Here is a 13,061-nt window from a genome sequence, read left to right on the forward strand (position 1 = left end):
ATTTTAAGAAAGCAAAAACGACCAGAGAATATTAATAATGAAATTATTTTTACTAAATCAGGTTCTTAAAGGTATTCAAGTTACTTCCAGTGAACTTGGCTTTTATTTAAATTGAGACAAAGTTGGAGAAGAAGAAAAGAGTTGGAAATGAATGTTTAAAGTTAATTAGTAAAGTTAGTTACAGGGTAATCTTAGCATCAATCAATAATGGCAATTCAACAATACGAAGGGCTAAGGGTGGTAAAAACCATTGAGGAAAAAGAAGGTAAAGAGATGATGAAGATGATGAGAAGATGATGATAAGAGTAAAGACAGTGGAGATAGTGAAGAAACTCTTGTTTCTACCTGATTGAACCTTAGTGATTCTCAGTGTTACTTTAGTTTTAAAGGTAAAACTTTTTTTGGAGTAAACGCTTTTCAGGTTAAAAATGCTCATTGATAAGTTAACAAGGTAACTTTATGAGGGTTGAAGGAAATGAAGAAGAAGAAGAAAGCGAAAAGGAAAACACATTAAGAGGTAAAAGTGAAAGACAAGGTACAATATAATGATTATAATGATAATAGGAATGGTAATAATAATAGTAATAATGATAATATTGAAAGACAAAAAAGTTGCTAAAAAAGGGAAAACTGTAAAAAAAGGAAATGAATAAGACGTTGAAGAGAAGTGGAAGAAAGATGAAGAGAGAAGAAGAAATGAGAAAGATTTAAATCACCTTAGATTCCTAATGTTAAGGTTCCTAAATGATGTGTCGTTGCGGGCAAAAAGTGGAGGGAAGCAAAGTAAAAACAGTGAGCATCATTTTCAAACGAGATGATGATGATGATGGTGATAATAATAGTAGTTTAGGTATAGTGATGAAGGTGAAGACGAAGGCCCAAGAGTAACCAAAATGGCAGAAGAGACAAAAAATGTTTGATTCTGGAAAAGCATTTTACTTTGAGTTTGTCTTTTTTTTACCTTCATAGTCATTTTTTTTCCTATTACCAGGTAAAGCGATAGTTTGGATGAAAATTATTGTCAAAAATAGCCTAAGAGCCTAAGAGGGCCTTCGGTCATTACAACGAATCATCATTTTATTTATCTTAACTTTTTTTTTCTTGGGCTGCTTGTTGCTTTGTTTTGTGGCCTCGAGAAACGATGAAACCAGTGACTAGTTGTTGCTGTTATAAAAAAAAGTGGATTCATTATCATCATCATCCAAGGATGGAAGAAGAAGAGTGGAGAGTGTAGACTGAGTGGACTGAGGAGAAGCTTCTGTTAATCATTCTCAATTTGGCAAAATAGTTTGGTTTCAATGTGGCTTAACTTGATTTCTCAGGTCATTTTAACTTCATCATTATCATCATTAACATTAACATTATTTTGATTATAAGAGGAACCAGACGGCACAACATTTAATCGACATCAAGATGATCACAGCCACCATCATCATTGCAAATTATTAGATTGAATTTGAAAGGTTAATTTGGATAACCATTATATATCAACTGTTGCTGGATCCTTTCCTTGTTCAACCAACTACCAATGGTTTAGGCCTGAAACAGAAAGATATGAAGATGAGTAAAGAGTAGGATAACTGTTTTATACTCAAAATGCTGGCTATACATCATTATAATTATCATCTGACTTATTTTTCAACCCATTACAATTACCAATCGATATAAATTGTCGCCTCATAATGGTTAATGTTAAATAAATGTTAATGGTTATATAAATATATATAAATATATATAAAACTCTTAAACAGCAAAAAGATAGGACAGTGAAGAGAAGAAGAAGAAGCGAAATAAAGGATTTGATGTTACATCAATAAAAAAGTAAATTAAATTATTGTCATTATTATTATTTACCATTATTTTCTTGGTGTAAGAAAATAAACCTTAACCTAAATATTATTAGATCAAGTGTAGTTGTTGTTGCTGGTGATGATAATGATGTTGAAAGGAAACATTTTTACTTACCTAATACTTTTTTTCTTTGTTGCAAGACTTTCTCTCTCCTTGAGATTGTGTTGTACATTGAATGAGAGATTTAGTTTTAATTAACTCTATTCTCTATCAATAGAGATGAAAATCAGCAATTTACTCGACAAACTTAATAAACTATTAGCATGCTTATAAAAGGAAATTGTTAGCATTCTTTATCCTCAACAATAATGATTAACGATTTATTTTTGTTTATTGAAAATATTTTTATTCAAAAATTATACATTTTGACCGTTAAATAAGATACTGATGAATAGCCCGTGTTGACATTATTTTCACTAACTTCCCTATTAAAAGAGCAACTTTTGTATGTGTTTACCTAATGAATGGTTAATGTAACTATCTTCTGTGGCCAATTTAATTATCAACTTTGTTTAATTTACACGGTTAAATTCACCTTTTTTTCATCACTACTAGCTAAGCAATGATCGTTTAATCTTCTCACATGAATATATTGTTCAAAGATTCACAAGGTAAGACCAATTAATTGAAAAGCAATTATTACGCTTATAAAGTGTGAAAAGGCTAAAAACAAAAGCAAACAAGTAAAATTTAATATCCTTGTGTTAATAACATCTTGTTTCATTTCAGTTCTGACTTTCTCTTTCATCTCAACGGATATTATTGATTATTGTTATTATGGTTAAAGATGATTCGGATGTTTCTGGGGACTCAGAAGATTCTTCAGTGTTATCATCACTTCCCGCATTATCTTCTTTGGTTAAGAGCAAAGAGTAAATGAATTTATAGCGGAAATGATTCAATCAACTCCAGTGAAAGTAAACAGGGTTCATGAATGCTGACTATTCTGAATCTTAATAATGAATCCTTTTCCCTTAACCATGTTCACCAGGCATTTTGAATGGTAATTGTTTTCTTCTTGTAATTACTATTGCAACTAGAAAAGCAATTACAAAAGACTCTGACAAAGCTTTTGTTAAAGGCTGTGTGTTAAAAGTAATGGCGATGTTAGAGACTTTTATATCAATTATATGGATATGACATGGATATTATCATCATGGATTTGTATTAATCATTATTCACGAGTTGAACATCTAACAAAGTTGATAAAAAAACATTTGATGCAAGTCAGGACCAAGGAAGTGAAGCTCATAAAGCCAAAGTAAATATTATTTTTTGTTACTTTTTTAACAATATCAACATTCAAAAGTGATTGTAAATTAGATTGACCAGGAAATTGTTGCTTTTAATATTTGCTCAATTTATTTTGATTATAAAAATAATGTGCGCTTTAAATAATCGAAATTGATCTTTTATTAATTGTTATCATAAATAACATTAAACCCTTAATTTAATTTCACTTTTGACAATTTTTCGACTCAATACATATGAATAAAATCAGAATGTAATCCAGATACGATTCATTGACAGAAGCAACAATAAGAGGATGAAAAAAACGATAAAACTGGCAAAGATTGATAATCAATAAGAAAATAAGTCAAAATTTTTCTCTTTTTTCTTCCCTTAATTTATTAGTTGATTAAAAACATGATGATAAGCTGACACAACTGAAGCTAAAAAGCTTAAGATGGAGCTGAGATGAAGGGAAAAAAATCGCTGGAAAACAATGAAGCGGCTGAAAAACATATGATTAATAAACTGGCTGATGATTTGATTGTCAACAATATTTAATTGAATGGAGCTGATGATTGAGCAAAGAAAAGTCGATTTTTTTCATCTCTACTTCGACAGACAATCAAGCAGAATAAAAGACGACAAAAAATGGTTAAAAATATCAAAATTGAATAAAAGAAATGAGGTTCTTCATTTTTACTTTTCTGGCTAAACGGTTTCGAATTTAAGGTCATTCCTCAGGTTCCTTGTTATCGCCATCCTTATTGTCATCACTCTTATTCTCATCTCCCTCATCCTGATTAACATCAGGTGAAATGGTTTGGTTTTGCTTTACACCTTCAAATCACTATTGATTTTACACTTAACCATTCTTGATGGTTCCATTGATCAACTGAAGAATTGATTTCGATATTTTTCTCATCTCCTTTCATCATTCATCTATTTCATTTTAGACAATTACTCATTGGTGCTAATTATTTCTCATCAATCGACTGCTGGATTACAATTTATTCAATTTTCCAACTTTTGTGCAAGGAAATTGATAGATTACCAAACGATCATTTAGTCTTGAGATGAAGGTAAGTTTTACAGTTTATGAGTTTAACTTTTCTTTTTTCCCTTCTTTACAAATTTCCCAGTAGATCAACAATTAACCTAATCCGCTATCAACCATTAATCAATCTTGTAAAGTTGAATAGTGTAATTTGTTCAAAAATTTGTATAACAACTTGTTTTCACTCGAATTCTTTCTTTACAGTTTATTGGCCATATTTTTATTGTCATCTGTTTGACCGATGTAAAATGGACCACTCACTGTTCCCCGTCAAACGTGAAACTTGATTTTGGAATTAATCTTCCACCAATGACCTTTCGAATGCCTAGTTTCAATTTTCCTAAACTCAAGGTAACTGCTGTTATCCATGGATCAAAGCAACCTCGTCAACACAATAGGATAACACTTCCAGCAATCAGTGTAAACGCTCAATCATTAGAACCAGATACTGGTAGTTGGTCAGATGGCAGAGAAACTGAATCACATTACTATGAAAGAGATGGTGAAAGTGGCAGTGAAAATTACTCTGATGGTGGATGGAGTAGTGATTCAGATGGGGAAGAGTTAAGGGTTAATGAAGAGCCTCGGTCAGTGTCTGTTCGAGATGAGCTATCTCAAGTTCAATCGAATAATGAAGAAATTAAAGAGATTAAAAATTACCACGGTGGTCGCCCTATCGGACTTGCTGATAAAATTGCTGAAGCTTCTGCTTCTTCATCGCCTTCATCTCCATCTCCCTCTTCGTCATCATCATCACCAACATCCTTTTCAAAATCAAAAAATCATTTTCATTCTAATAGATTGCGTGAACCTCAATCCAATCATGGACAACAACAATCAAGTTTAACTTCACCACCTTCATGGTCGCCCCCATTGGACACTTCCGTTCCACCGACAAACAATTTAATTATTCCTGATGGAACCAACATTAATGCTTTTGAGTATCTTAGGAAAGATTTCAACTCACAAGCTAATCATGTTTCGATGAATCAAAATCGAGAACAAAATCAACCTCAACAATTAATGTTTTCACCCTCACCTCAAACCGTTAATCAATATCATCCATCTCATTTAAATCTCAGTCCAAGTGAACCTTTTATCGCTTATGGTGGAGACTCTTCATTGGTCAATAAAATGACACCTTTTATCAGGCAATCAACAACAAATGTAAAAATGAATGAACCCAATACAGCTCTTGGACAACCAAATAGCAACATTAATTATCAACAATCAGATAATTCAAGATCAGTCAGACACTCGCAAGTTGGTATGGAACCAGCAATAGGAACAATTATAAATTATCAGGATTCACCTCAACTTTTAAGTCAAACAATGGAACCTTCCTACATTGGCAGCCTTTTACGTCCAATTAATCTAACAAATAGCTAATTGTGTTATGAAAAATCTCATAATTTGCCGCAATTAAAATTGTTTGAGTAAATGATGAAAACTTATTAAAGATGAGAACCAAAAGTAACCTTAAAAGTTACAATTAGTCAAGAAAATGAAAGTTGAAACAGATCGCGAATAAATTATAAAAAATAATTAGATAAATAATTTAAAGACAAAACAAAATGACAATATCAATGATTGTTATTAAGTAATAATTATAATATTACAAAAGAAGTGTTGGGAATGACAATGTTAATATAATTCATTGTTGTTGATACAAAACAGTGGCTCATGATTAGTATCAATTTGATGAGAAGGATGAAAATATCACAGGTAATACTGGGTCTATCTGAGTGTGTAGCATTATCAAGGTGAGCAAAAGAGAAGAGAAAGAAATGATCATCAGGTTGAGCTTTTCAATTGTGATTTCCATGTAACATCGATTGACTATTTACTCATCCATTTGGACATTAAATTTTCAACCAACAAAGAAAGATGATGATGATGATGATGAACTAGCTGGCACATAGAGCTACACACTTTGATATTTAATGTTATTTACAGATAACTTTTGTTTCCATATAAATTAAAGTTACAATAATAATACAATCAATTCAATTCTTACAATCATTTGATTTTTCTTGTTTAACACTCCCAGAAATGGTATAATTGTTATACCATTAAAAATTTAATTATTGTTGGCAGTAAACATAAAAATTGTTCACTTGATTTGGCAGAAAGCGCAACTTCATGATGATGGACTTGAGCTTGGATTCATTGGTTGAATATTAAATTGGTTGATAACAAAAAAAAAGAGATTGATTCAAATGAGAACAATTGAATTTGATAAATTAACAATAAATTAAGTAAAAATTAACAACAGCAGTAACAACAAGATTTAAAAGCTTTTATATGTTCAAGTCATTTTCACACAATCTCAGGTCTCCTTTGATCATTTGGATTAACCAGGGAAAGGTTTTCACGTAATTGTTGATCAATTCGGTCTTTGTTGATATAATTCACAACCTGTGATTGACAAGGATAACAAGCAAAATTAAGTTGATAGTGAGGATGAGAGGATGATGATGGTGTTGATTGAGAAAGGCCTGAAGGTGCATTTAGTGAAACACCAAGTCCTGAAGATCGCAATGAAACATTTTCTTGAACTATTGCTGGTAAAGCTTGTAAAGTTGATGTTAAATCTGTTGATTGTTGCTGTTGTTGTTGATGATGATTAATATGATGATTATTGATTGGTAACATGAAGTCACCTCCATTGTAAATTGAATTGTCTCTCCGTTGGTATTTATTTGACTCACAATCAACCGGCATAAACAGTTTAGCCGTGTAAGGATCATCATCGATACACTCATAAACATGTTCAACAACTAATCCAATGGGTAAAGGTAAACCTGTGGCTGTTGGTCGCATATGATGAGTTGGATGAAGGGTTACACCAAGAATACCTTGATTTGGAGAGGAAAGTCTATGATGATGAATTTGTTGTTGAATCTGTTGTTGTTGCTGTTGATGGTGGTGTTGATTTGAAGCGGCACTTGGTGCCGTTAACGAACTATTGTTGACAGTTAAAGTGTTCATTAATTGGGAACAACCATAAGTTAAATCTTTAACAGATGAACTAGAGTTGGTTGTTGAAGGAAGTAAATATTTTACTCCTAATGGAGCGATCACATTCAATGTTGACCCTGATCCTGGGCCAATGATGGGATCGCGAATGTAATGAGCTGCATTTTCCGATGCCATGTACTTGGATGTTGGTGTAACTGAGATTAAATGTCCACCTCGTTTGCGAAGGGAAGACACGTCGTCTTTAAGACTGGCTCCTGGTTCCATTGGAGCAATGTTTCGAGAGCAAATTATTTTACCATTCAAGGCAGAGGCCAGTGACAAGAAGCGATTCTTGATGTTGCTGTCACGAATGTAGAGGTAGAAAAAGAGTCCAAGTGCTGATAGAGCGGCACCAAGGGCAAAGACAATGCCCGTTACAAGGTTGTTGGAAGATAAATTGCCTGATAACCATGAATTGGTTGACAATTGATTGCTCTTTTCATTAATCATTTCTGATCCTGGATCACTTTTCATCCACTGTTCATCATAACTGGATGCTGTTGAAGAGGGTGACGTTGATGGTGGAACCATTGTTGATGACGATTCACGATTAACACCCGGATGTGGATGTCGTATGAATATGGAAGGACTTCCATATTCTGTTGGTGAAACTTTATCTAATTTAACATTATCCGAGTTGGATGATGTTGAAGACAATGAGGAAGATGAAGAGGACGGAAGAGATTCATAGATATTTATATAATCAGATTCACTTGAACCTGTGGTACTTTTACGGTGAGATGGATAAGGCGATGGTAAATCACTTTTACTCCTGGCTACAGAGTAGTCACTTGAAGTGTCTGAAACTATTTCAGATTCAGATTCTGAAGGTGATCCTGGATGAGGATGTCGTATGTAAATGGGTCGATCATCAAAATCATTTGCTGCTACTTTAACACTTGTAGTTGATGCACGTTCCGAGAGTGATGATGATGCTTTGATTGGTGCTATTGTTGGTGATGATGTTTCAAGGTTTGGTGTGATTGGTGATGATAATTTGTTATAACCTATTGTCGATGAAGGTGTCGATGGAAACACTGTTGGCTTAATTGGTGGCGAAGATGGTAAACTGGTTGAAACGAAATTTCTTTCAATTGGATTTACTTTTAAACTAATCAATTTATTGGACCCTGATTTGGCTATTGATAAACTTGTATCATAATCATCTAATCGAGAAGCGTTAATATGTGTTGACGTTCCTGCGGCTACTGAATAACCCGAGTTTGGGTGTGTCAACCCATTTTTCATTGAAATTTCATCTTTTGAAGTATTGGGATGAACATGGTTAACTTCAGGTTTAAGGGATGCAAATGATAATCCTGATGTCTGAGTGACTGAAGGCAACGTTGAGGTTGTTGTTGATGAAAAGGAAGATGAACTTGGTAAAGATGTTGATGGTGATGATAATGGTTTACCAGGTAATTTGCTTCTTGAGGTTGTTGACTGCCATCGATAGCGTTTCTTTTGATTGTCTGCAATAACAAAATGGGGAGAAAAAAGAAGAAAAACAAAATCAATTAATTTGTTAATTTTTCCCTTCTTTTTCTGGTTCAACCTAAACTTTTCATAAATCATTTTACTCCAATTTATTCCAATGGTTACAAGGGAAGAAAACAAATGAACATTTTCTGGAATTTTTTCCTCTTCTCAATTTGACTCATTTTGGTGGGAAAGGAATGATGAGGAAAAAGGAAACAACAAGAGTTGATGAAAGTGAATGTTTTGTTGTTATTATCATCAAGTGGATCAAATTGTTGATACAAAATATGCAATAAAAAAAGAGATGTGAAAGAGAAAGGCTTTACAACAATGGAAAAGGTTAAGGATTCAAGTTTGTGTTTGGGGTTAAAGGTAAGGGTAAAGGAGGGGAAATTTGGTTGAAAAGAAATGTTGAGATTGTGTTGACAGTAGGAAAATGGAGTAAAATAAGCGAAAGAAGGTGAAAAGGTTAAAAGTGTTCAGGTAAGATTAGGATAGAGAAGAGGATTAAGGTAAAGATAAATAGAGAGAGAAGTTACGAATTTGTTGATCAAAAAGAATGGTAAAGAGAAGGTAAAAAAATGGAGATTTAAAGACGACTGAACAAGTTGATTGTCAATTGTTATCTGCAAACAGAGGTGAGTTTATTCAATGATAAAGGTTTCAATGAAATATATCAACAAGAATAGGACAGTTTATCGGATTAAACGAAAAGTGAATGCAGCAAAGATTAGCAAACAAAATGGTAAAGCGATTGAAGATGAGGAAGAAGAAAAAAATGTTTAAATAAACACGTATTTTATATTTTTGGTCAAGAAAAGATGAAGGTAAAGGCTAAAGGATAATAACTCGTGCAATTGCAATGAATTAGCAGTTAATTCCTTGCTTTTTTAAGGTTAGTCAGTAAAGAAGCTTAAAAAATTTGTAGTCAGATATAATCTGAAAGGATAATGATGATAATAGCCAGCATAAATATAATGGCAATCATTATGTTAATATGACCTAATCAATGTTGTAATTTTGTTTTTTTCATAAATTTGGTCCCTTTTGAACGTCTTAAGTTTGACCTGAAGACTTGCAGTAAATTAGGAAGATATTGAAGGATAAGGGAAGAGAGGATGAAGACAAAGATGAACTGTAACTTGAATAGACTGACTACAAGACTTCAAGCAAAGTTGAAGCAAAAAAACTCCATAGGATAACAGCGATTCTTATTATACTCTTTATTTTGACCCTAGGAGGCCGCTCATATTTTGTCTAGACGTAAGTCTAGATTAGGGTCAAGATTGGCAATGGTGATGAGAAAGGACAACAACGATGACAACAGGTCAGTGGTAAGATGATCAAGAAGATGGTTTTGGGTAAACGTTTAAAAAACGTAAAAGACTGTGTGCAAAAATGTGCTTTGGAGTTGAATAAAAAATGTCTAACAAAAGATATTTGCTTTTTTTACTTTGCTTAAAAAAATATTATAAATATTAATAGACAACAAAAGGTTCATGCTAAGAGTTTTTATATTACAAAATAATAAGTAACAAGGTATTAGGAGAGCCAAAATTTAATATTGAAAAGAAAGCAAAAGTACCTTTATAACGATATTCAGAGTACATAATGCACATAATGTTAAAATGTTGATAATAGGCAATGATAATAGGAATAATATGAGTAACTAACGAGAGAAGCTAAAAGTGGAAATTACGTTCAAATAGAAATGGTAAAGTAAATATTGATGAAAAAGTGCAAAGTTATATTTGCTTCCTTCCTTATAATATATCCATTGGATGAATAGATAAAGGTATTCAAAGTTTAGAGGTCAACATTTTTAAGGTAAAGGTTAACATTTTATATTTATTTAAGCTTACCTGGTAAACATTGGTAATGGGCTTCAAGATATTTTGGAGTTTCAGGGCATGGGTCACCGAAATGGCCACTATTTGCAGGAATAACGCAACTTTGTTTCATGCCACAGCTGAAAGAGGAGAAGGTCGAGATTAATTTTATTTCAATATTTCAAGTTTTGATATTTTTCAAGTTTAACAAGGCAAGTAAACGAGACGCCTGATTTGAATGAGAGATGTCATGATAGAGTATGTTGAGTGATGAAAAACACTGTTGTACTTTTTCTGGAAATTTAGTTGTTCCTCAGATATTTGGCTTTGAAATTTGGCCATTTTCATTGAAATGGTTTTTAAAAAAATGTAAAATAGTCTAATCAGTTCTAGTCTAGTAAAGGTATTAAGGTTTATTAAGGCAAATTTATCTGAAGATAAAGATGAAGTCACAAAAGTAAAGGTTAATCAAAGTGCAGGAGCCAATACAATTGAACGATTCATCTTTGTCGTCATGTTATCACAATTTTCATCTTAATCTTGAGATAATTTTGCCAGAAATAAACCTTAACATCCTTTAGGTAAAGGAGTAGGTGAAAGTATGGAGGTTTTGGGTTGAAATGTCGGTGACTTTTTTTGTAAATTGCAGGTGATTTCATCAAATCTTAATCCATCGAATCGAGATTAATTTTTTAAATTGAAAGAATGATGGAAAGATAAGGTGTGATGTCACAAGTAGATAACGACATATTGAGATTTTTAATTTCAATGAATGGTTGATGGAAGTCACCTTAATTGGAATGATTTTTGAATTTTGTAATTTTTTCATGGTTTGAAATAATTTGAAATTATGTAGTTATGAAAAATTGAAGTTTCGTTATAGCTTAACGAAATCAATAACCAACAAAAACTGGAAAAAATTCCAATTCAAAGATTCAAAAATCATTCAATTTAAAAAAAAATTACCGAGATTTCAACCCAAAACCTACAAGGCTAGACCTGAATGTACTATCTTACAGTTTCTTAAAAATCATTTCAATGAAAATGGTCAAATTTCAAACTCAAACATCTGAGGAAACACTTGATAGAACAAGTACAAAAGGGTTTTTCATAACTCAACATGTTCTATCCTCTTTCATTCAAATCCCTTCCAGGCGTCTTGTTTACTTCCCTTGTAAGTTGAAGATGATTTCAATTTGTTTGAATCCTGTTAATGGAAATAAATTCTTACCTTTCTTCCATTACTCTGAAGCTGATCGGTGACACACAGTCCACCTTCATCTCGTGACTTCCATGTTCGTTACATGTTTGAATAGAGAAACGTCCAAAATTGGCTCGAATCAGGTTGATGTGAGTATCTTTTTCACAAACAATTTCCAATACACTATTTTCACAGGCAGTTGCGGTCCGATACTGTGCTCCTACTGCACGACATGAGATGGCACAAAATGAAAACAGTAAGATTAGCATGAATAAGTACATTAGTTGGGACAATTAGAAAACATAACAAGAACAGAAGAGTTGATCAATGAGTTGAACAGCCGTAACTTCATCAGTAGTTTCAAGTTAAACTTTACGTGATGGCAACTGTACGTGTTCAAGATAAACTTTACAATGAAGTTGAAGTCACTAACATCACATCGGTTCTTTATTCCTTCCACTAGGTGGCGGTATTATGGAATGTGGCAGCAACCGCCATCTGGCAGTACAAAATAACACTTTGAAAAAGTCATAATCTTCAGATTTAAGCTTCAAGTTCAAGCTTCATCCTCAGTTTTTTAAAACAAAAAGTCATCTTTGCGATTGAAAAAGTCTATATCCTCAAGATACCCGATGGGCAGTTTGTCGACTTAACTTTGTAAGTCTTAGTTCCATCCAATTTTAGAAACCGACTTTTCAACCGGCAAAAGGACTTTTTGCTTTGAAACAGAGGTTTTAAGATAAAAGCTTCAACTTGAAGAAGCTTAAACCTGAGCGAAGATTATGACTTTTTCGCACGAAAAAAGACTGTATTGAATGTCTGGGTAAGTGAAAGCACTAAAAATAATTCTTGTTTCTCAGTTTTCCCTCATATATTATGCTAAGCCGAAAACCAAACAAAGCATTAACAGAGTCTGGAACATTACAGCAGGTCAAAATTAAGCACAGTTCTCCGACTGAAGATAGCGGCACAAGTGATTATACAGCAACCGTTGCCATCACTCGCACCTACACAAGCACCTACACCCGAAACTGCACTCTTGAGTCCTGAATCTAGACGCGCTGCTTTATCTTCATCTTTATCACCGTCAAATTCCATCACAACGTATGATGTATATTTTTCATGGAAAATGAAACTAATCCTGCTACTTTGGGTTATAAAATTCTCATGACTAACATTTCTTTGCCCAGTCTACGTAAAATATTAGCGTATTTTTCCTTGCTGAAACTTCGCTCTGATTCATTTAAACCTCCTGAACATGAGCCGATCAATCAAGCAGCTCTGATTCTTGCAATAAAAGGAGTATTGAGTGCCATCGAAAGAGCAGAAGAGCCTATAGAATTAAGCTGGAAAAAAGTGAAAAATTTTGAACTCGCAGAAGCTGCGGGTTGCA

At 33.0% G+C, this 13,061-nt stretch overlaps 2 protein-coding genes and 1 long non-coding RNA gene across 4 annotated transcripts; 1 reads left to right on the forward strand and 2 right to left on the reverse strand.

Annotated features, from left to right (window-relative positions):
• Nucleotides 1–31: 31 nt before the first annotated feature.
• On the reverse strand, nt 32–2,215 carry LOC107371785 (uncharacterized). The gene is made up of 2 exons (XR_001570874.3): nt 1,966–2,215; nt 32–1,539 (listed from the first exon to the last, which is right to left on the reverse strand). It is a non-coding gene; the product is annotated as an uncharacterized LOC107371785 (long non-coding RNA).
• Nucleotides 2,216–2,300: 85 nt separating this feature from the next.
• LOC107371784 (uncharacterized) lies at nt 2,301–6,143 on the forward strand. 2 transcript variants are annotated; one of them, XM_015939947.3, is made up of 5 exons: nt 2,301–2,462; nt 2,581–3,112; nt 3,487–3,902; nt 4,038–4,163; nt 4,343–6,143. In XM_015939947.3, the coding sequence occupies exons 4-5, from the start codon at nt 4,158–4,160 to the stop codon at nt 5,525–5,527; spliced, it is 1,191 nt and encodes a 396-aa protein (XP_015795433.2). In that variant the 5' UTR covers nt 2,301–2,462; nt 2,581–3,112; nt 3,487–3,902; nt 4,038–4,157; the 3' UTR covers nt 5,528–6,143. The 2 variants fall into 2 exon arrangements, with proteins under 2 accessions (XP_015795433.2, XP_015795434.2); XM_015939948.3 differs by having other exon boundaries at nt 2,308–2,462; nt 3,487–3,894.
• LOC107371285 (uncharacterized) lies at nt 5,714–12,072 on the reverse strand. Its single transcript, XM_015939317.3, has 3 exons — nt 11,699–12,072; nt 10,501–10,607; nt 5,714–8,631 (listed from the first exon to the last, which is right to left on the reverse strand). The coding sequence occupies exons 1-3, from the start codon at nt 11,947–11,949 to the stop codon at nt 6,458–6,460; spliced, it is 2,532 nt and encodes an 843-aa protein (XP_015794803.2). The 5' UTR covers nt 11,950–12,072; the 3' UTR covers nt 5,714–6,457.
• Between the last annotated feature and the right edge of the window lie 989 nt (nt 12,073–13,061).

This window comes from Tetranychus urticae, chromosome 3 (assembly GCF_039701765.1).
Source record: "Tetranychus urticae isolate SD_2017Ah chromosome 3, NJAU_TeUrti_SD_1.0, whole genome shotgun sequence".
NCBI lineage: Eukaryota > Metazoa > Arthropoda > Arachnida > Trombidiformes > Tetranychidae > Tetranychus > Tetranychus urticae.

Excerpts from the sequence above, each read along its gene's own strand:
- LOC107371285 (XM_015939317.3), bottom strand. The coding sequence starts at position 11,949 with ATGTACTTATTCATGCTAATCTTACTGTTTTCATTTTGTGCCATCTCA. Across the intron at positions 10,608-11,698 it reads TTCAGAGTAATGGAAGAAAG|CTGTGGCATGAAACAAAGTT; the intron begins GTAAGAATTTAT and ends CTCCTCTTTCAG. Across the intron at positions 8,632-10,500 it reads CCATTACCAATGTTTACCAG|ACAATCAAAAGAAACGCTAT; the intron begins GTAAGCTTAAAT and ends TTGTTATTGCAG.